We start from the raw sequence: 23,408 nt of genomic DNA on the forward strand, positions 1-23,408 counted from the left end.
TCAGTGTTTTCATCTGAGAAATGGGATTTCTTTCTTTGTGATTCCAGAATTTGGCAATGCCAAGTTCAGTGGGTATGTTCCTGGCAAGGGCAAGCTGACATAGAACCCACCCTCCCTTCCTACCTGCCTGTGCGCCTCCACCCGCACTTCTCCCTTCTGCCTCTGATGCCCCATGTGTTCTGACCCAACATCCTTTTCCTCCAAGACAGCCAGGAGTGATGTGCTGACTGCCACTCAGGACCCAGGCTCTAGGATTCTAGTATGTTCAGGAGGAGGGGCTACTATTCTGAGGGCCTAGAACACTGGGCACTCCAAGATTCCAGGAATCCACAGTTTCAGAGATCCCACAATTCTGAGCCTCCCAGGCTTCAGAACTCAGGGATACTCCAAGCTTGTCACTGTCCACTTGGGTCTTCCATAATTGCCTGTGACAGATAATACAGTGTCTCGAGGCAGAAACCATGATCCCTTTAATCCAGCGGCCCAGGCAGAGGGCCTACTGCCCGCAGCCACCTGGCTTTTCCTGGCTTAATGAGAAAGTCAGAATTAATTGGAACTGGCACCCGGCACTCACAGGGCTCTGCGTGGCCAGCATGGCCTCCATATGTTAAAGCCAAGTGTCCCTGTGCCTTGCTCAGACCTGTTCTACACGCCAACAGGTGTGCTTCTGGAGACCGGGAGCTTAGCCTGACAAGGGAGATGGCTGGGGCCGTGGTGACCGGGTCCCGCAGGTAAAGCCAGCCTGCCCACGTTCCCTGGAGAGAGTGCACTCCAGCCTAGGTCCTCATTCTGTCCCTTCCCCTCCTCTGGGCCTCAGTTTCCCTCCTTTGTTCAGTGAGGTCAGCCTTGTGGATTACATGTAAATTGCTCATTATGTCTGCTGTGCTTTAATCTGTCCTCAGGCACGTGGAGACATTCCCAGAAGGAATATAACAGCTTCTCATTCCAACAGCTATTATCAGGGAGATAAGGCTATTTCACACTCTGAACCCCAATGCATGAGATTGCTTGTTCCCCAGGACCCCAGAAACATGGTGGAACATCAAACTTTCTCATCCTTAGCAACCGGATAGATTTTTTTTAAAAAGGTATTTCATGGTAGCTTATTTTATGTTTAGCTTACTGTGAGTGAGATTGAACTCCCTTTCATGTGCCTAGAAGACACTGATATTTCCTTTTGGGAAACTGTTCATGACTTTTGAGTCTTTTCCTATTGGGTTGTTGGTCCTTATTGATTTCTGGAAGCTTTTTACATATTAAGGAAATCAGCCTTTTGTCTATTATGTCTTGGAAAAGTTTCCCTGATTTTGTCTATTTACCTTCTAGTATTTGTGTGAGTGTGTGGAATACAGGAATTTTATATTTGTTTGTAGTCAGTTATTAATCTTTTAAATCATTAAAGGTATAATGTCACACTTCAGTACACTGGTATTATTATTATTTTTAACTTCTATGTTTTCTTCTAGTAGTTTAACAGTTACTCTCTCTTTTTTGTTTTTTATTTTCTTTTTTTTTTTTTGGCTGGTGGAGGGGCAGTGATCCATCTGGGATCTGTTTTGCTCTTAGCCACGTTTAAAATGTCCATCTGGGGAAGAGGGGAGATAGCTCTAGTGGTAGAGCATGTGCTTAGCATGCACGAGGTCCTAGGTTCAATCACCAGTACCTCCATTAAAATAAATAAATAGACAAATTACCCTCCTCAAAAAAGAAAATAAATAAGATTTCCATTTGAAATCTGATGTTTGTATAAGAAGCTGCATCAGCTGGGTGACTAAGGTTCAAATCCTGGCTCTGCCATTTTTCAGTTTGTCCTCAGGGAAGTCATCCTCTCTGTGCCTTACTTTACTCATCTGTAAAATGGGAGATAATAGTGTCATATGAAAATTCAGGTAATCTTTCTTTCTTCTGCTTTTGTTTTTCTTTCAATCAAGTCCCTGGGAGCCCATCTGTCACTTAGCAGGTGGGTTTTTTTTCTTTTCCTGTTTGCTATTTTTTTTATTTGCTTTTCTTTGAAGAGTCCAATTAGCCAGTGACTACGCTTCAGGAACATTCCTAAGCACTTACCTGCAGTAATTTGTACCTCATAACAGCCCCATTGGATAGATGGGGACATCGAGGCCCAGGGAGCTTAAGTTCCTTCCCCAGGAACTTCCAAGTTTCCAGGTCAGGATTAGAGCTCTTGCCCTGTTCTGGCCTCAGCCTCCCTCCACCAGCTCTCAGCCACTGCTGAGTGGGGAGTCCCCAGTGAGCTCCATTGTCACTGGCTTCTAAGTACTCACTTTGAATCGCTGAGGTCAAGTCAACATCCTAGATACCTAGAACCAGTCAGTCCTGTCCTAGCAGGTATGTCAGTGGTAGGGGCAGGCAGTAATCAAGGAAGGTTCAGGAAGAGGGTGATTGGATAAGTAAGACTGAAGAGGCTGGCAGGGCCTGCAGGGGTTGCAAGGATGGGGGGAAATGGCATGGAATTGGGGGTAGGTGATCCCGTTCTCAAGCCTCCCCTGACTGCCACTGGCCACAAGCCTTGACTCCTGCTTCTCCCCACTAGGCACACAGTGACCTATCTAGTTGGTGACCATGGGCAGGTACCTCCTTGGTGGGAGTGTTGAACTCCTATTTATCTGCAAAGCCCTAGGGCTCCAATGCCCACCAACCTGGGGAGCCATCTCCACCTACTGACCTTTCCCAGCCTGGGATCTCTCCTACTACTCAAGCCCTCACCACATAGGACTGCGAGTGTCTTTGTCCAGCTCTGTGTCCCCCACCCTCAACTGGGTGACCCTTAAGGGCCTAGGCTGAGATTTCTCTGACGCCCAGCATTGCCTAGCCCAGCCTGGACACAGAATAGGTGCTGGTTGAATATGTCTTGAAGGAAATAAGGGACTAAAATGAGTATCAAATACACGAGTGACAAATACGAACATCAGTTACTTCCCTCCAGGGCTCCCACCTCCCTCGGAGTAAAAGTTTTCTCCGAGGCCCAAGAGGCCCTTCATGACCTGCCCCATCCCCTCCCTACCCTCACCTCCTCCCTCTCTCCCCTTCTGCACTCTACTAGGCTCCAGCCATAGGGACCTCCTCACTGTTCCTCTAACAGCCAGACCCTGTCCTGCCCCAGGGCCTTTGCACGGGCTGTTCCCATGTAAGCCTGGGTACTCTTGATCAAGACCCTTGGCGTGGCTGGCCACTCCTTCAGATCTCCATTCAAATGCCACCTCCTCAGAGAGGCCTCCCTTGACCTTGATCTCTGTCTAAAATAGTCGGCCAGTCTCCGACCCTCCTCCTCTTCTGGCCCCTCCCCGGCACCTCCCAGGATCGGATGCACTGTGCACGTACATATTTATCTTTAGGATGTGGCTCCTTTCTGTGCATTTTGTTCGCAGGCATCTGGGGAGCCTCCATCCGCCCGGCGCGCCCTAGGCACTTCGTACACCTGGACCTTAACGAAGAGGCGCCTGCGGGTGGGGACCAGGGACCTGCGGGCCCGCGCCCCCCGCGCCCCGCCCTCGCGGGGCCTCCCTCCTGCGAGCAGGGCGCGCCCCGGCGGGCGGGCGGGCCGGGCGCGGGCGCTGCGGGGGCGGGAGGGCGGCCGGGCCGGTCGGGCGGGTGCGGAGGGCGCGCGCGGGGCCCGGGCCGGGTCCGAGCGCCCGGCGGGCGCCATGGAGGGGCTGCGGCGGGGCCTGTCGCGCTGGAAGCGCTACCACATCAAGGTGCACCTGGCGGACGAGGCGCTGCTGCTGCCGCTCACCGTGCGGCCGCGGGACACGCTCAGCGACCTGCGCGCCCAGCTCGTAGGCCAGGGCGTGTCCTCCTGGAAGCGCACCTTCTACTACAACGCGCGGCGGCTGGACGACCACCAGACGGTGCGCGACGTGCGCCTGCAGGACGGCTCGGTGCTGCTGCTCGTCAGCGACCCCAGGTGGCCGCGGGCGGGGCCGGGGGGGCGACCTGGGAGCCAGGGCTGGGGAGGGTGGCACAGGGGAGACTGGCCGGCGCTCCGGGGAGGGGGGGTCAATCAGGGTTGGGGGAAAACGGCGGAGCACAGGGGAGCTTAGCTGGGGTCGCGGTTGGGTGAGATGGGTCAGGACGGGCGGAGCCTGGGGACGCACAGGAGGGCCTGGCTGGGGTCAGGGTGGGGTGGGTGGGATGGCTGCCCAAGGGTGGACTGAGGGCCCTTCTCCTCCCTGTGTATGCCGCCTTCCCTTCCCCTCACCCCCAAGCGCCGCTGACTGTGAGAACCGGCTGGGAGAGAAGGATGGAGGAGGGCAGGCCTGGAGGGAGGCCGGGAGGGCAGCTGGGTTCCCCTGCCAGCTTTCTCCTCTCTGCTCTGTCTGCCTCTCCCTGGTCTCCCCATCTTTCCCATGATCTCTCTCTCCCGTCTCTCCCTCTCTCAGTGACACTGTCCCTGTTTATTTTCTTTCATTCCTTCTGTCTCTGTCTCTCTATATCTGTCTCTCTTTGTCTCCATCTCTGTCTCTCTGTGTCTCTGTCCGTTTCTGCCTCTGCTGTTTTTCCGTGTGTCTCTTTCTTCTCTCTGTTCATCCATCTCCCCCACTATCCCTCCCTTTCCCACAATCCCATCCTGACACTTGCTGCCCACACTCTGACCTGGCCACCCAGGGTATCCAAAGAGGTCCCCTGGCCAAGGTGACCCAAGATGAGTGGGTTCCCCAGCCCAAGGAGGGGTCTGCAGAGACGTGCAGCTGGGCCATTTCCCCTGGGGCACCCTGCGGAAATGGTGGAGGCCGGTGCTTGGTGAGAGGGACAGTGAGATGGTGGAGGTGGGTAGGAGCTGGCCCCAGAGCCCTGGATGCTTTCATGGAGGTGCTGGGCAGGGGACGGAGTGGAGCTGTATATGTAACCCTGGGGTTTATGAGGAGCAGGAGTCTCAGATGCCAGTCCTGGAGGCTGGAGGTGAGGCAGGAGGGCCCCCGGCTCTCTTGTGTGGTGGTGGGATGGTGACTGATGGGGGTTTGGGGCTTGGGACTGGGAGAGGGTGTTCCTGGCAGCGGCCAGGCCAAGCCTAGCAGCGGGGCGGCGCACAGGCATCCGCACAGTGTTCAATGCACAATAAGCATTTACTGAGTGCCCGCTGTGTGCTGGACACAGGAACCTAGCAGTGACCCAGACAGACCAGGCCTGCTCTCATGGAGCCCACAGTCAGTCCAGTGGGTGAGACAGACAAGGAACCAAGTAAATGCGTTAGAATGTCAGGTTGTAATAAGCGCTGTGGAAAGAGGCAGAAAAGTGGTGCAGGAAGGTGGGGGAGTGTTGCCACCCCATCAACAATGGCTGGGGGAGATCTCTCTGAGAAGGTGATGTTCAGGGTTTGATGTGAAAGAGCTGGTTAAACAAAGAGAACAAGAGTGGGTGGGAGGGTGTTCTAGGTGAAGGGAACATTTGCAAAGGCCCTGGGGCAGGACCTGGCAGTGGGAGGAACAGCGAGGAGGCCCATGTGGCTGGAGCAGAGGGAGTGAGGGGGAGAGAGGGAGAAGGTGAGGGCAGGGAGGGGATGAGGGGCAGGTGGTGCAAGGCCTTGAGGACTTGGGCTTTTATCCCCTAGGGAGGTGGGAGTCCTGGAGGGCTGTGGGCAGAGGAAGGAGGGGACACACGGGTGCTCACAGCCATCTTCTAGTGGCTGTTGCGGGAGGACAGGCTGTGGGATGGGGAGGTGGGTAAAAGGGTGGAGGGCCAAGTGAGTGACAGTGGAGGCTGAACTAGGATAGAGTCGACTGTCCTTCCAGCTCTCTAGACATGGCCCTACCTCAGGGCCTTTGCACTGGCTGTTCCTTCCACTTGGAATGCTTCCCATCTCCCTCCCTCAGCTCCTTCAGGCCTTTGTTCAGATGCTTCCTCCTCAGTGCAGTCTTTCCTGACCAAATTGCATCCCACCAGCACTATCCCCCACCCCTGCTTCATGTTTCTCCCCCAACTTCTGTATATTTTACTAATTATTTTACTAATTTTTTTCACCCTGTCTCCCCTACTAGACTGTAAACTCTAGGAGGGTATTGTCCTTCATGTTCACCGCTGGTCCCCCAATTCAGTGCCTGGCAATTAGTAGGTACTCAGTAAATGTTTGTTGCATGTATGATCTCTCGAGGTGAGGAAGGGGCTGCTCAGGACATTTTTCTGGAGCTCTAGTGATGCCTGGAAGCAAGGGAGAGGGTCTTGAGGCTGGAGGTGAGTCCTGACAGATGCAGGAAGATACATTGGCCAAAGACGGAGCAGAATAGGAGGCCTTAAGTGCCGAGGTGGGGGCTGCACTGGCCTACAACCTGTGTCTTCCTGTCCCCCTTCTTCAGGTAGTCTGGGCTGGAGGACACGGAGCCATGACCGAGGGGACCGGAGATGCTGGCTGAAGGAGCAGGCTGGGGAGCATCTCCCGGGAGCCTTGACCTCTTTCTGGGTAAGTCACTCCCGTCGTTGAGACAGGGAAGGGACCTTAGACATTGTGGAGACCGCAGATGGGTAAGCTGACACCCAGAGAGGAGAAGGGACTCATCTCTGATGACCGTCACCCCCCCCACACACACACACAGTTCAATGCCTCTGGCCCTTGGAGCAGGGTCACTGGCTTCACCTTCTCACCTCCTTTTGAACTAACACATTGGCCTGAGTATTGCCCTGACTTGCTGTGTTACCTTGGGCAAATGTCTCCTCCTCTCTGGGCTCTGTTATCCCCCTCCTTAACAATGAACGGAGGTTTTCAGTTGGTAGGTTTTTAGGTTTATTTATTTATATATATATTTTAGAGGAGGTGCTAGGGGTTGAACCCAGGACTTTGCGCATGCTAAGCACGCGCTCTACCACTTGAGCTATACCCTCCCCCTCAGTTCGTCGGTTTTAACTGCATTCTTTGCCTGCAATTCCTGAAACCGCCACCAGGTGGCTCAAACAGGCACCCCTCCCCCCCTCCCCCAGGAATGGCTGGCTACCTGTGACTAAGGGCCATCCGGTCCCTCCCGGAGGGCACCAGGGCCTCAGGAAGGAGGAGCTTGTTGCAGGTATTGCTGTCCACTGGGCTGTTAGGGGAAAACGAAGAAGGAAAACTGGCCAGAGAGGTGGTGTTTCACCCTCCCAGGAGCTTGGACTGAAATTGTCTTATCCCTTCCCTCCTGCTGTTCCAGGGTTCTGGGCTCCCAGGGTAGACGGTGAAACATGGCCTGACCAGCTGGCGCCCACGGCCTGGGATACTCCTGATGGAGCCCCAGTCCCTGACACTGACCTAGGATGTAGCTACTCCAGCCCAGGCAGCCTTCCAGCCACGCTGTGCGGTCCTGAGGCCATGGCTCCTGCCTTGGGGCTTCTGGCGCCTGGTCTGCAGTGGGAACCACCGTGCCACCTTGGGAAGTGGCTGGAGGATGTCACAGGAGAAGCACAGAGGGGAGAGGAGAGGAGCTTGGGGACATCACCCCTCCTGCCTTGTACATCCTCTGGGCCACGCCTCTGCCCAAGCTGTGCCCCCTGCCTGAAGCACGTTTCACACCCCTCTCTGCAGCTCCAGTCCACCTGGGATTCAGCTTCCTCCAGAAAGTTTTCTTGGATTCCCTCCTTCCCAGCCAGTGGGCACCTTGTCCTCTTCTGGCCCCTTAACAGGCCCCCTCTACTGTGAACAGCCTTGGCTGGGAGTGCAGCCAGACACAAAACCTCGAAGGACTAAAGATGGAGATTGGGGGACCCCAGCTCTCTCCCAGTGCTCCACTGTTACACCCACCCCCAAACCCAAACACCTCCCCACATTGCACCCGTGCCCTCCCCTCCGTGGCAGTGGACTTCTGGTTAAATCCCACTGCTTTGCCACCTGCACGGGGTCTCCTGGTTGCAGCTAAAGGGCTCTGGTGAGTGGGTGGGGAATTAGCGGGGGAGGCCTGTGACTGGCAGTGTGCTGAGACTTGATGGAATTGTAGGGGTATCCCAGGGTCCTGCAGGCAGTGTGTTGTAGGAATTCTGGGCACAAGACCCTCCAGGTAGAATGTTGGACCTCAGTTGAATCTCTGGTCTGCGGCCACAAGGCGTCGGGTCCTCTGCGTAAACCCTGGGGGTTGGGGATGGCCGGCCTGTGTGCCCTTGACGGCCACGTTCACGTTCCAGGTGCTGGCGTCACAGGGCAGAGGCTCGGGAGCCGGGGAAGAAATAACGTTTTAATTAAGAATCTTGTTGGCCGCAGGGCCCAGAGCGAGGACAGGTGGATAATAAATTGTGGCCGCAGGGAGAGCTGTGCTCAGACCGCGCATTTGCCTCTCAAAGGGTGGGGATGGTGGTGCCTGGCCTGCTGGGCTGTTCTTTCCTCCCGGGGCCAAGAGGAGAGGGGACTGGAGGAGGAGACAGTCACCCCCCACTTCACTCCTGAGGCCCCCAGGTTTTGCTTCCCTCTCATCTCCGGTTCCTCCTATCCCCCCTTGGCGCCTCGCCCAAAACTAGGTACCCAGAGACCCCAGTGCTGCCCCATGCGGTCCCTCCTAGGGCAGGGCCTACAACTCTCTTTTGCAGTTGGTGAACTGAGACCTCAGGTGGCACTGGGTGCCCTGGGGACACACAGCGGGGAGGCAGCCCAGACCCCTGCTTCTGCCTGCTTTGGGCCTCTGCCCAGAAGAGAGGAGTCCCAGCCCATGGGGCAGGAGTCACTGATGAAGGAAAAGGGAGGGGGTTTTTTGCTTCTTGGCTGAAGTACGGGGTGGGAGAAAGCATTTTCAGACCATTTTGACATTTAACAAACAGTATGCAAATCGCATGCAAATCACATGCAAATCACATGCAAATCACCACCCATTTCTTAAGCCTCGACAGCTCTGGCGTGTTCTGAAATAATAATGTTAGACCTGTCCCTTGGTGTTGGTCTGGAGGAGAGGCACAAAGTCTTTCCCTTCCTCCTTCCCTCCCTCCTTTCTTTTCTTCCTGTTACCTCTTTTCTTCCTTCACATTGTTGGAGGCCTCTCGGTCTTGAGATGAACACAAACAACATAAGTGGCTTTCAGCGTTCCCATTTTCCAGATGGCAAAACTGAGGCACAGAGAGGCACAAACCTGGCCTGAGATCCCAGAGCCACATTGTGGAAAGTGTCCCCCACCAAGTGCTGTCATGGACCAAAGTGAACAGTACCTGTGACTCAAGGATTGAGAGATGACAGTGGCTGGAGAAGGCCCACCAGGACTTGGAGGAGCCAAAGGGAACTGTCCTTGGGTTTCTTGGCCTTGAATGGCAGGCTGCCAGGCTTGAATCTGGCAAAATCTGACATTGACTGATCTTACTCCTCATGTCCTTCTTTCTCCTGCTGCTCTATCAACATGTTCTTTGAATTTGGGCCACAGCCTCTCTGCTCAGTTTACATTGCCCTGCCTTTTCTGTTTGCAAACTCCTATTCATCCTTCAAAGCACCAGCTCCAAAGCCCTTTTCTTCATGCAGTCATTTCTGATCCTCCAAGAAATGCTTCCACTTACCTCTGGGCCTCTGTTGCCCCAGCGCGCTCTCCCTCTCCAGTCCAGCTCTGACCCTTTTGGAGACAGGGTCAGCATCCCTGCCCGGCGTGGCTCGGTTCCAGCACTTGCCTGACTATCACACACCTCTAGACTTCCATATTGTCTAACTGGAATATCCTTTCTGATGTTTTTCACCTGGCATACATTTTCAAGGTCCTGGCTCTAATGCTCCGCCTCCATGTGGGCTCGGCAGTTCTCTCCCAGCCGGCCTCTGGGTCCTGCAGCCTCTGTCCCTTCTGGCTCACCTGACCCACAGAGCAGGGAGGTCTGTGTGTCTTCCCAGTCTGGGAGGTTGCCTCTGGGGCCCCAGGATCACCCAGATTGGGACTAGGTACAGAGGGCCATCTTTGAATGTGTATGGAATAAAAGATTAAGTATTTGGAAACAAAGCCAAGTTTAAACTCCATAACTTGGCCTTGAACTTCACTCTCCATCGAAGTTCAGTCCTAAGCCTGACCTTCTCCCTTCCCTCTCACCTCCAGACCTCTGCACAAGCTGTTCCCTCTGCCAGGAATGGTTTCCCTTTGACTCCTATTTTGGGTGACCTCAAGCCAGCCCCCTCTCATCTCTGGGCCATGAAAAGGGGGGAATTCTGGTCCCCCCGGGGCCTCACAGGCTTCTGGCTCCACCCCAGGAGCAAGTCTGGGCTGCGAGGAGTTTCGGGTGAGACTTGGCAACCACCATCTCTCTCTGGGGCCCATGGCGTTCTGGGGAGGGGCCGCCTCCCGCCGTGGCTGGCTGCTTGCTTTGTGCTCCCAGAAGTTCAAGGGAAATTTTTCTGGGGGTCAAGTAAATCCAGGTGGTTCCCAGAGGAGGCACCTGCAGCTCAGCCAGAAACTGCAGGGGCCTGGACTTCCTGCTTTAGTTCTGCTCTGCCTCTCTCTCTCTGTGACTCCAGGCCAGATTCTGGCATTCTCTAACTCTGTCCATGAGTTGAACAGACACTTACCAGGTGCCCTCTGTGTGCCCGGCCCTGTGCTGGCTGCTTGATACCAAGACAGATCCTGCTTTGACTGCCGCAGATAGTGGACCAGGTTGTTCACTGCACAAAAGCATCCAGCTGAGGGGGTGAGACGGTCTCTGGAAGCGGACTCTTTGTAATTCACACGATGTCTCCTATCCAGGTGAGTGGGGGTCCTGAACCTGCCACCCCCCCATCTGTCTCTGCATCCCATTTAGTCTCTTCCAGGTACCTGCTCCCGTTCATCACTCTTTCTCTCTGTGTCTCTGGACCTCTGCTTCTCTTCTATCTCTATCTGGATCTCTCTGTCTGCCTCCATCTCTGTCTCTGGCAGCTTCTCTCTGTGTACCCCTGTATCTGTCTCTCATATCCCTCTCGAAAAGGACACCCTTTTCCCCTGATGCCCCAAGCATGACCCCTCGGGTGTTTCCGAAAGCTGCCGGGTGCATGCATTCCATAATCATTGCAGGACACTGAGGCCAGAGTGGTGGCCAGGACACCTGGCTATGGGCCTTCATGGGGTTGGAGGTCTAGCAGCAGAGACAGAAGCTGCAGGGCAGACGGGGAGTTGCCTCTGGGATCTCGGAGACCCCTCCTCTGGGCCAGGCCCACAGTCCTCTTCTGAATGAGCTTAAGTGGTCCTTGTCCCTCTCTGGGCCTCAGTTTCCCCACTTGTCCAAGGAGGAAGTGTTTAGGATGGCTGGGCCAGGAGCTGCTAGCCTGGCTGAGGCTGTTTTCTTGGCAGAGAAACACTGACTCATCCCTGCACCCAACTGGGTTTGAAAGAATCCTCTGAGGGGAAAAGAGTTGTAAGAAATAACAAAACAAAAAATCACAGAGTCGCCTGCCATCTGACTCACCTGCGGTGGCAGCAGCCTCACTCTCATCCCCCATCATCGGAGATACTTCCTGTCTTTTCCCCTGATGGCTGCTGGCCTCACTGTGATGGCTCCAGGCCCAGCACTGTCCTCTCACTTGTGCTCTGAGCTCCAGACCCACTTAACCCCTTGCCACAGGGGAGAAACTCTTTCTTGCCACAGGGCCTTTGTATGTGTTGTGCCTACATTGGGAGAACCCTCTCCCCACCCCTTGTCTTGCATTCTCCTATTTGCAGGCTGAATGTCACTTCCTTGGGGAGACTCTAGACAATCACCTTCCCTCGGTTTTGCATTCACATGGTATCCTGTTCTTTTCCCTTGTAGCATTAATTATTTATATTATTATTCATTCAATGTATTATTTTTCCCCACTAGCCTGTGGGCACCGTGAAGCCTGGGATGAGGTCTGGTCTGGTCACTGCTGGATCGCACAACATTTAAGAACCCAGAGGAAGGGAGTGGGACCCAGGGACACCCTCCCTTCCCAGGCTCAATGAGGCACCCCCCCCCGCCCCAGTTCCTGTTGCCTCTGTGCCCGCCTCCAGGTGGCCAAGGGGCACAGAGGCTTGGGATTGGGATTCCAGGCACTCTGGCTCCTGCCGCTTTGATAAATGGGGGGAAATTCAGAATTAATTATTGACTGCTGCACTGAGCTGGCCTGATACGGACAGATAAAGAGTGTCCTCACTGCTGCGTCTGCCCAGCACTTCTCGGGAGTTTATTAGGGGTTGGAAGGGAGCTGGCTGCGGGGAGAGGCCCAGAAGACATGGAGGCAGATGAGGCTGGGTGCAAAGCCTGGCTCTGCTGGGCCACTTTGGGCAGCTGACTTTCCCTCTCTGAGCCTCAGTTTTCTCATTTGGAAAAAGGGAAGAGAAAGCATCCTTATCCATTGGGGGAATCACTTTAAGTTGACAGCGTGTGGCACCCAGTGGGTATCCAGTAAATGCCGCAGAATTGGTGAGCTGGCTTTGGAGACCTAATTATTTTAACCTCCCTGACAGAATAAAATGGGTTCAAGGTTGGTGGCAGAATCCTTACCCAGTGGTAGAGCTGTCTCCCTTAGGTGGTTCAAGATGGCAGATTGCAAACACAGGCATGAATTGTAAGAACTGATCTAAGACGACAACCACAAAGGATCAACTGTTTTTCTGAACAACTTCCTTTTCCTTCAGCTAGCCCCTCTGGTGGGCAGTGCAAAGGCTGCAGCATCTTAGAATTAAAATGTCATCAAGTTAGCCTAGTGTTGTCACTAGGCAGATCATGAAAGCCAGTAATTTAACACTTACTGGTAGCCAGAAGAAAAAGAGGGAAAAAAAGCGGTGAAATTAATTTCAATACTGCATTTTATTAAACTCAGTACATCCAAAATATAAATTTAACATGCAGTCAATATAAAAAATTATTAGTGAGCTATTTTACATTCTTTTTTTCATACCAAGTCTTTAGAATCTGGTGCATATTTTATACTCACAGAACATCTCAGTTCCAACCAATCACATTTGAAATACCAGTAGCTCCCATATTGGACAGTATAGAACTAGGGTATATGATTATTGCTTGCCAGGACCAGTGGCTCCATGGTTCTCATTGCCCTTGGAAACAGGTCACACAGGGCCTTGTGGGGGACTTGGGCTCTTACCTGGAAGGAGGTGGGCTGTGGGCAGAGGATAGGAGGGGCCTGACTCAGGTGCTCACAGGTGCCTTCTGGTGGCCTCAGCTGGGAGTGGGGGCGAGCGGGAGCCAGGGTACCAGGGTGAAGGTGACTACCCTGGTCCAGGTGAGTGATGATGGGGGAAGAGCACTCCAGGCAGAGGGAACTTCTGGTGACAAGGCCCTGATACAGGACCGTGCCTGGCATGCTGGAGGAATAGCGAGGGGGCCCGTGTGGCTGGGGCAGAGTGAGCGAAGGGGAGAGAGGGAGGAGGGGAGGGCAGAGGAGGGGACGGAGGCAGATAGTGCAGGACCTTTTGGGGAGGGCATGAGTTTTTCCTCCTAGATGGATGGGATGTGGCCAGTTTAGCAAGAGCAAAGGCTCTGAGGAGCTGGGGGAAGCTGGCTGTATTACCTCTGGATCCGGGACAGGTGATAACCGCGCCTCAGCAAAGTCAAGCGTTTGAATCCTGCCTTTGCCTCCCCTTAGCCAAGTGATCTGCGGCCAATGACTTGCTCTTCTGGGCCTCAGTTTCCATCCATGAAATCGGTCCAATAGTAGACCCCCGCCTCACAGTGGTGATGCTTAGGAGCTGCTGGTTCCCTGCACCAGTCAGGGCCAGGATCAGGGTGAGGAGAGTGAAGCATTGGTCTTCGCGCAAAACTTAGGGGGCTTGGAGGAAGGTGGTCAAAAGATGCAAACTTCCAGGTATACGAAAACGAAAGCACCAGGGCTGTAAGGCACAGGTGATGACCGCAAGCAACACTGCTGCCTGTACCCAGGAAAGTCGTTAAGAGAGCAAAGCCTAAGGGTGCTCATCACCAGGAGGAACACTTTTCTCCTGTCTTCTTTTCTTCTTTTCTTCTTTCTTTTATCTTTATTGTATCTATATGAGAAGATGGATATTAGCTGAACCTATTGTGGTCATCATTTCATGATATCTGGAAATCGAACCATCATGCCTTTGGCCTTAAACTTATGCGCCGATGTATGTCAATTATTTCTCAATAAAACTGGGGGGAAAAAACCTTAGGAGGAGCTACCAAACTCAGTCATCCGGATAAATAACATTTTAATGCAACACTTGAAAAAACTCACAACGAATGCAAAAACAAGTAAATGAACAAAGTATCTAAGTGTTAAAGTTGATGAAATCTGGCCCTGCGCTGGCTCCACCCTGCCGCACTCTTCTCACCCTGTTCCAGGCGCTACTGCACCTGGGAGGCCGTTCCTCCCACACAGTCTCCCCTCCCTGCAGTAAAGGCCTCTGATTAAACCTTAATTCCGGATGATTAAGCCCAGGGATCTGGGGGCCTGACAGCGCTGCAGGAGGGAGGCCCTGGCAGGGTTGGGCCAGGCTGGGCCTCCCTGGGGAAGAGGGAAGGCTGGGAGGGAGGCTGCTGAGTGGCTGGAGTGGAAGCCCAAACTTAATTAGCCCCTCAGGATTAATTACTATGCCCAGGAACAGGCTGAGAAATCTATTACCCGAGTGGCTCCCAGCTCCAGGCCTCCCTCATTCGCTCCATCATTTTTTTCTAAACCTCCTCCTCATTCTTTTCCAACAAAATATATTTATCTAAAAAATGTCCCTTTATATCCTACTGTGAAAGCCCATACATATATATTTTTGAGCGGAGTAGAAGGTAATAAATTTGGGAGATACAAACATTGAAGTAAATATATAACTGTTAAAAATGATCTATGTGGTCCTATTTGGAGCCATGTCAAAACTCAGGGCACACGTCTGCAGGGGGTTTTCTTTATGAACTCCTAAATTGAGGCTTCACCTACCCCACCAAGGGTCCCCCAGTCTCCTGCTGACCCTGACTGCTTGGGCTGGGAGGTCTCTGTGTCCCCTAGCCTGGGAGCCTCTCCAGGGCTCTCCACACAGCCCAGCTTGGGTAGGATATCAGTAATGGGAGGACAATCATGGGCTCTTTGGACCCTCCTCCCATCCCCTAGTATTATCCTCCCATTTTACAGGGGAGGAAACTGAGGCTGAGAGCGAGCCAGTGACCTGTCACACAGCAGGGAGGGGATGGGGCCTGGAGGCCAAACTCTGAACTTGTGTCATGAGCTGCCTCCTATGTCCTCTGCTCCCCACTGTGCAGATCGGAAACCGAGTCACCAAGGGGCAAACTTACTGAGGTTACTTGGCTGCTCCAGGTGGTGGAGCTGGGGATGGTCCCCTCAAACGGAGAGTGGATCTGGACAGAAGGTGGAAAGGGCGAGGTTAGGCAGGACTGGTGGGGGGACCAGCATGAACCAAGGCGGGGAGCCCGGAATGAGTAGATGTGGTGTTGTTGGGGGGCGAGGGGGCAGAGAGAAGGGGCACAGTGGGTTGGAGGGACGGTGTGTCCTCAGACTGGGGACACGGAGGCTCTTGCCCTCTCCTATCTAGTCCCCATCTCCCACCTTCCTTTCTGCTACAGGAATACTTAGAGGAGCCCATGACTTTTTGGCTGGCTTTTGGGGAGATTTTACCATTTCCTGGGGTCCAGGGTCTAGGGCATTAATTTAACTAGTGCAGATCCCAGTGTGGGGAGAGTGAGAGCCTGCCACCAGCCCCCTAACCCAAGGCTTCCTCTGGCCATCATAGGTCCATTACACAGATGGGAAGACTGAGGTCCAGAGGGGAAGGGGCAGGCCTGAGCTCTTCCTCTCTGACTCTCATCTCCCAACCTCATAAGGCTCACACCCTGGTGGGCGCCTCTCCTCCGCCCTTCCAGAGCTCTGCCCTGGGGAGCATTTCATGCTCATCAAGGTATGAGTGGCTGATAGAAGTCTTAATGGTGGAAACTCAGGCGCGTTTAGCAGAAAACTGGAGTAATGGGTCCCCAGGAAGGTGGGAGGCCGATGGCAGCTTTAATGATCCAGGCCTGCCAGCATCACCCCTTCAGCTGGCTCTCCTGAGCTTCCAGCCTTCTCCAGGCCTGAGGGCCTCCGCCACCCTCAGGCCTGGTGAGCCCCCAGGACAGGCACACAAGGTATACATACATCCTCACATGGGGGGGGCGGATGGGCAGACGCTGCACACACCCCGTGGACCACAGCCACGCCCGCGGGTGGCATGTGTCCTAATTCCCCTCCCTGAGCCTCACACAGCAGCCCCACCCTCTGCCTGCTGAGGTGAACAGTTCTGGGCCTGTCTCATGTTTTATTCATCCTGGGGCTAATTACAGCCAGGCTGGGGGAGGGGCATGGTAACCTTGGCTTCCCTTCCCCAGCCCTTCCTGCCACCGGGGTGACCGGGAATGGTGGGGGAGGGGGGCGTGTGACACCCCCGCTTCCCACCGGGGCATCTGTGCCAGCCCTCCAGCACCTCCTTGGGCGCACCCTCGGAGGAGGACGAGGCGGCGCTAATGGTGGAGACATAGGCACAGGGCCTGGCAGGGCAGTGGGAAGGAGGCGTGGGGATTCCAGCTCCGGGCAGCCGTGTGCAAGCATCAGGAGGGTTCCTCTCCTTCCTCCGCCCTTGCACGGCTCAGGATTACTGATAGTATCTGAGTTGATCTAGGCTATCCCACCGTCTTCCAGGTGGACCTGCCTAGGCCTGAGGCCCCAGGGCAGAGACTGGCGGAATAATAGTAACTCACACTAAGATCACGTGACACTCCCCGCTGACATAGCCCACTGCGCCGCCACCATCCTTGGGTGTTTACCAGGTGCCCAGAACAGTTCCGAGCAACTTAACAGGACCATCAGTGGCCAGGGATTAGCGCCTCACTCATCTTGGATGCAAAAGGTAAGGAGGTGCCCACAAATGCAGCCCGCAAGATACGTACCATATCAAGTCATATTTTAAAGAATCCAAACCAGTGCAAAAAAGTTCACAGGGTAGAGCATATCTAAATGTTAAGTATAGACAGAGAGGCCCCTGCACTGGGTGTTCTGATCATCCCAACAGCCCCTCGGAGATGGGGCACATGATGGTCAACGCCCATTTTAAAGATGGGGAAACTGAGGCCCAGAGGGGCCAGGTGGCATGCTCTGGTCCACTCTGCCCCTCCCCAACTCTGTCCCCTGTCCTAGCCCAAGGCGGGGCTTTGTTCTCTGGTTCCCCCAGCGTGGACCTGTCCTTCCTGACTCCTAGCCTGGCCCCTTCAACTAAGCTGTATATCCTGAAAAAGCTTCAGGTATGGGTCACTAGTGGGTTGCCCTGGGCCACGTGCCCACAGTCCGTCCATAAAAGCACTCCTCAGTGGGTGGGGAGAGACCCGAGCTCTGGGGCTCCTCATGGGACAACCTGCTGCTCCGTTAGTGCCTTGATGTCCCCATTTGTACCTGGGGGAGGAGGTGGGTAGTGAAACCTGGCTTCCCATCCAGCAAGGTGAGTAGTGGAAACCAGGTCCCTGCATCCTTGAGAGGCCACCGTTCACGAGACTTCCCTTGGGAGATAAGCACGACCCTCTCCAAATTCCAGTTTAACACACGTGCAGTTCACTGAGTGGTTTGGTGCTTGGAATCTAGAGCCAGCTGGCCTGGGTTGGCATCCTGGCTCCACCACGTGCACGCTGTGTGACCTGAGGCAGACCACTTAACCTCTCTGTAGCAATGATCCCATCTCTAAAACTCAGTCTGCAAAAATGCCTCTGGATTAAACAAATAAAATTAATGCATGGAAAATTTAGGGCAATGCTTGGCATACAGTAGGTGCTCAATGTGCGGCTGAAGTCATTGGGTCAGGCCCTGAGCTTCCAGCTCCAGGCATCCGGGCCCCTGCTGTTACGTAACGTGCGACCCGTTTGAAAGATGAGAAACCGAGGCTCCAAGACCAGCCTGAGGTCGCGCCCCACGCCGCTGGCCCAGCGGGGACTCGATCCTGGAGCTCAGCCTCCAGCGCCCGCGCTGAGCCCGCTCACTCTCCAAGGCCCAGGGACGGGCTCCCCCCGGGTCGCACAGCGGCGGTGCGGGAGGGCGCGCAGGGCCCCTCCCGGCGGCGGCAGTGCCCGGGGCCCGGCGCGGGGCTGCGGGGCGGGCAGCGCGGGCCGGGACCGGGGGCCGAGCTCCCGGCGGCGGCGCCGAGCGTTGCCATGGCAGCCTGGCGGGAGCCGGCCGCGGCGATTAGGCGTCCCGAGGAGCGGCTGCTAAAAATAGCCCGCGCCGCCCCGCGCTCATTAGCCGCTGGGCTTTTGGCTGCCAGGTACCCCCTCCAGGCTTTCCTTCCTGCTTGCGCCCGGGCGCAGCGAGGCTGCAGGGGGATGTGGCAGGCGGGAGAGTCGCAGCTCAGTCCTGGGGCCCCTCCTGCCTGTATCGGCCTCCAGGCTTGTCCCCTCTTGGCCCTCCTCCCCGGCACCTTCATCGAAGGCAAATCTGATCTCACTCCTCCCCTGCTCTAAATCCTTCCTTGGCTCCCCATTGCCCATGCACTCAAGTCCCCTGCATTTCACCCCCATTGCCTCCCTGACTTCACCTCCTCCTGCTCCAGATGCTTTCAGGGACTCAAACTCTCTGAGCCTTTGCTCCTGCTGTTCCCTTCAAGTAGATCCCTCTACTTTCCCTTCTTCATCTTTCATAGCTCAGCTTCCATCACCTCCTCCAGGAAGCCTGAGGCTCCAGCCCAGGCCAGAGGCCTGTCCTGGGCCCCTTCGTCACAGCTCTGACACTAACCTGTGAGTGCTGAGAGGGAGAAGATGAGTGTGTTTTGGTCCTGGTGTCTGGAAGAGGACCTAGCAAACAGCTCAGTGGCCCAGTAAGTGTTTGTGGAATGAATGGGGGAATGAAGTTAATCAGCTCTGACAGAGGCGTTTCTTGGGCTCAGTGGGTTCCCACTGTCCTCTGTTCCCAGGCCAGAAGGTCAGTGGTCCACCATCTCCTGGTCCACCAATCAGGTTTACTCCTCTGCTTCCTTTGGAGAAGGATATCCTGGCTGTGTGACCCAGCCAAGTCACTCACCCTCTCTGGTCTCCTTTCTGCCTTACAGAATTGCCACAGACATAGGACTTGGAGGTCAAAAGCTCTGGTGGAGCCGCCAAGATCTGGAAGGGAGAGGGAGATATGAAGGTGAAGAGGATATAGGGAAAGATGGACATCCATGAAAATATCTTGGAATAAAACTAAGTCCGTTGGAGAACCAGTGGGCAGTCTCAGATGGGCAGGATTTCCAGAGCCAAGAAGGACAGTTTTTGGGCTGGCCACACAGTGGCACATTTGTTATGGCACAGCTTGGTTGTAGCAAGAGCTAGGAGGCCAAGAGCAGAGTTGGAGGGAAATCGGGAGGGGAGGGGAAGTGAAGGGCAGATTTCGGCAGAGGAGTGTTAGCAGAGATGAGACGATGTCTGGGGACAGTGCTCAGCTTGCTTACTGGAGATCTGTGGAACCAGGACCATGGCATCGTACGACCATGGCTTAAATGATGCCTGTCTTCACAGTCTGGGCATTGGCCCATGTTGCAATGGTGGCTCCACAGTCACCAGTGATCCAGGCTTCTGTTGTTCTGCCTCTTCAGCCAAACTTCCATCTTGTGGACAAGAATGACTGCTGTAGCCCCTGCCATCACAGCCACCTTCCAGATGGACATCCTATTGTCCACCACATGGTCAAATGGTCACACTGAGCTTCAGGGTGGCTGGGAAATGTAGTCTTTACCTGGGAAGGTTCTATTTCTAAAGGAGAAAGTAGAGAATAAATACTGGGGACAGGCCCATAACCTCTGCCCACTGAATGAGTTGGGAAGGAGGAGTGAATGTTTGTCACTGTTTCGGTGACCCTAGCATGGGGACCTTTGCCCTCTGGACAAGGAGACCTTCACCCCCTGCCCCCATCCCCTACCTGCCATCATCTCCTCCCTCCCTCTACTCTCAGTCACTCTGCTCCAGACACACAGGTCTTCTCGTTGTTCAGCCATCATGCCAGGCACAGTCCTGTCCCAGGGCCTTTGCATGTGCTGGGCCCACTGCTTGGATTGCTTCTCCCCTAGATCTCTCCATGGCTTCCAATCTCTGCTGAGATGTCACCTTCTCAGAGGCCTTCCTTGAACATCCTGTTTAAAATTACAACCTGCCCTCCCTCCCCAATTCTTGTTCCTTCCCGGTGCTTTCTCTGCCCTAATTTTCTTGCTAGCACTCAGCACTCTCTAAAACCCTAAAGACTGCTGATTTGTTTGCTCATTGTCCATCTCCCTCATTAGGTTTTGAGCTCAATCAGGGCGAAGATTTCTGCCTGTTTTGCTCTCAGCTGCACTCTCAGCGCCCAGGACAGTGCCTGGCGCTCTGTTGGGGCTCAGGAAATATTTCACACGTGGACTAAATAAAGCAGGCACACTGATTCCCCCTTTTAGAGCAGTAGAAACTGAGGTCTCAAGGAGGGATTTACCCAAGGTCATGTGCTAGTGAGGGGCAAAGTATGGTCGTGTTCCCCGGCTGACCATCTTTCTCTGGCTTCCCCTTCCACTCCAAGAGTTATCTATAGATTTCAGTTCTGCTTATGTTTCCTGGAGCACATTTCTGTTGCTTGCAGCCAGGAGTCCAGAATGACCAGAGGGGCACCCCCACCATGCCAGGCACGGTGCCCGATCCATTAGCGGCTGTGCCACATTTAATTGCCACACAAGAACAGAAACATTTGCAAATTTAAAATCACACATCAAATGCTCTTTGCCCCAATTTCTGAGGTGTGGGAAGACTGAGGCGCAGTTAGCGGAAGGGACAGTCTGGGTCCCACAGCCGAGAGGCCTCGGAGGGAGGTTTCATCCCTCTCTCTTCCTGCCCCCGTGACATGAGGCTTGCTGCCACCCAGGACAGTGCAAAGTTGGTCTTGGGTTCGAATCCTGCCTTGGGCAGCCTCGGGCATCTGCCTATCCCTCCTCAGACCTCAGTGTTTCCTACTGAGATGGGGGATCCTGAGATCTGACCTGGGTGTATCCCATGGTGCCTGGGGCCTGACATACAAACCGTGCTCCCACAAGGCAGTAAGGTGACGGCATCAACCAACTCCTGGGGGCTGCCCACCTCCCCACCCTAGACCCCTTCCACCTTCCCTGCCTCGCTCCCTATTCCCTCGGCCGCCCCGTGCCAGGCTTCTGTTTAGTTTAATAATCTCCTGAAAGTTTAATTGTTGTTTTATTCATCCGTGACCTTTCTCTCTCATCTGGAGACGTATTATTGCTAATCTACAAATTTCAAGAACCAGATTTATTTGCAAAACCAATTACCTGCCTATGCAAATGACCTCTTTCAGTGCCCGCCTCCCCGGCCAGCTGGCTGGCCGGGGGGGGGGGGGGGGGCGGGGGGAGCCACTGCCCTCCCTGCTGAAGCCTCTGCTCAAACACTTGGATGCAAACTTATCTCGAATTCCTCCGAGCAGGGCAGCCCTCTTGGCCCTGGAGTTAATTAGAATCTCAGTAATCAAGGGAGGCCCTGACCCCATCTCTCTCAGTTCTGACCTCCTAAAGGGGCCTCCTGAAGTGGACAGAGGCTCTAATTGCCTTCCCACCAGCCCTTCCCATGGGAACGATGTCTGTTCATTCATTCATTCATTCATTCATTCAAAATTTTGCATGGAAAGTCTGCTGTGTGTCTGGCACTGTTCTAAGCTCTGGAAGCTGAGCAGGGAACAGAGAGGCCAGAAGGAAAGAAATTCCCATAGTTAGGAAGCTGACAGCTGGAGAGAGAAAAAAAGGCCAGGTAAGTTAAGGGTATGGAGTTGCAACAGGCCAATGCTGAGGATGGGCGGTCAGGGGGCGTGGACCCCTTTCTCCCTCCCTCCCTCTCCCTACACTCTAGCTGCAGAAACGGAGCTGATTCTTAAAATACCAAACTTGGTTCTGCCTCAGGGCCTTTGCACTTGCTGTTCCTGTGGCCTGGAATGCTTTTCCCAAAACTCTTGGCCAGACTGATTCTTCTGCCCAGCAGCCTCAACTTACACGTCACCTCCTCAGGGAAGCCTTCCCTGACGGCCCCAGAGAACAAGCCTCTTGCCCAGATCAATTCTGTCCTCTTTCTTTGCTTTATAATTCTTACTACTTTCTGAAATTAAACATTTGTGTGTTATTCTGTCTCACTTTTTTTTTTAATGGCGGTACTGAGGATTGAACACAGAACCTTGTACATGTTAGCGCACACTCTACAACTGAGCTATTATATCTCCTCCCCCATCTCACTCTACTTTAATATCAGCTCCTGGAGGACAGAGGAACCATATCTGTTCTGTTCACAGCTATGTCCTCGGCACCCAGAACAGTGCCTGGGCACTCAATAAACATTTGCTGATTGAATGAATGAATGAATGAATGAATGAATAATGCAGGGGCCAGGAGGCTGTGCTACTCACGGTGTAGAGAACACAATAACATCTTGTTGTGGTCATCTTGGCCTCAACACTACCCACCCCGGCCTCATAGAGTAGGTGAAATGTTCTCACTTCACAGCTGAGAACGTGGGGGCTGCTGAATTAGGGGTGTGGCTTGACCAGTGAGAGCTGGCCGGGCAGGGATCAGAAACTAGCTACTGAAGGCCTCCCTCCATGGTCCTCAGGGCTGTCCAACATGAGGAAGGGGACAGAGCAGTCCTAGGTGGAGCCTGGGTGGAAGGCAGGGTCCCACGACCCATGGACCATAAGTTCTCCATCTGGCAAAGGGGCTGCGAGATGCCTCCATCCTGGTTTCTGACTTATCTCTCATCTACTTTGCCTCCCTGTCACCTGTGTTTGGTGTGGTCCCTCTGCCCTGGGCACGCCCCAACAGCACCCAATCTGGGGTCAGTAGCTTCCCCTTCAACCCACTTCTCATCCAGGGTCCCCACTTCATGTCCAGGGTCAACTTTACTTGCCTGTCCTTGAACCGGACACTGGATACTGTCCTCTCCTTTGCTTATGCTGTTCCCTCTGCCTGCCACACAGTTCCCCCGCGAGCCCTTTCGCAGCCCCCCAGTCTAAGTAGCCTCCTCCCCTGCATCATACATACCAGAGCAGCCTGAGCGTGTCTTTTGGAACTGTCACAGTTTCAGTGATGGAGTGGTTTATTCAATTGTTTGTTTAATACTGATCTACCCAACTAGATGCTAAGCTCCAGCTGAGCAGGGGCCTCGGCTGTCATTATGATCCCGGTGTCTCTAGCACCCAGCACAGAAAGGGGCGCTCAGCAGGGGCTTCGTGAGTGTTTGTTGAATGGTCGGCCTGCATGTGGGTGAGTGAAAGAATGGATGGATGAATGGATGAGTGGGTGAGTGGGGCATATGGGGTGGGGGGTGGGAGGATGGATGAGTGAGTGGATGGGTGGGGCTATGGGTAGGTGGGTGGGGGATGAGGGGATGTGTGAATGAATGAATGACTGGTAGTGCATCTCGCCTTGATGAGGTGGCTGCCCCTGGCAGTGGACCTTGGTGAAGGCCCCCATCCAGGCCCTGCCAAGTGGTTCTGAGGATTCAGCAGACTCCGTGTGTAGGGGCGGATTTGGGGGGGGGGGTCGGGGGTGAGTGGTCCTAGATGCAGACCTCTAGCT

At 54.3% G+C, this 23,408-nt stretch overlaps 1 protein-coding gene across 3 annotated transcripts; it reads left to right on the top strand.

The window, feature by feature from the left end:
* The first annotated feature begins 3,399 nt into the window (after nt 1-3,399).
* Nucleotides 3,400-7,267, top strand: TINCR (TINCR ubiquitin domain containing). Of its 3 annotated transcripts, XM_072947889.1 has the most exons (5): nt 3,400-3,919; nt 6,104-6,183; nt 6,306-6,409; nt 6,925-7,007; nt 7,131-7,267. In XM_072947889.1, the coding sequence occupies exons 1-2, from the start codon at nt 3,660-3,662 to the stop codon at nt 6,105-6,107; spliced, it is 264 nt and encodes an 87-aa protein (XP_072803990.1). In that variant the 5' UTR covers nt 3,400-3,659; the 3' UTR covers nt 6,108-6,183; nt 6,306-6,409; nt 6,925-7,007; nt 7,131-7,267. The 3 variants fall into 3 exon arrangements, with proteins under 3 accessions (XP_072803990.1, XP_072803988.1, XP_072803989.1); XM_072947887.1 differs by lacking the exon at nt 6,104-6,183 and having other exon boundaries at nt 3,557-3,919; XM_072947888.1 differs by lacking the exons at nt 6,104-6,183; nt 6,925-7,007 and having other exon boundaries at nt 3,557-3,919; nt 7,131-7,165.
* The last annotated feature ends 16,141 nt before the right edge of the window (nt 7,268-23,408 follow it).

This window comes from Vicugna pacos, chromosome 22 (assembly GCF_048564905.1).
Source record: "Vicugna pacos chromosome 22, VicPac4, whole genome shotgun sequence".
Lineage (NCBI taxonomy): Eukaryota > Metazoa > Chordata > Mammalia > Artiodactyla > Camelidae > Vicugna > Vicugna pacos.

What these genes read in the sequence shown, in the direction of transcription:
- TINCR (XM_072947889.1), top strand. Translation starts at nt 3,660, where the DNA reads ATGGAGGGGCTGCGGCGGGGCCTGTCGCGCTGGAAGCGCTACCACATC.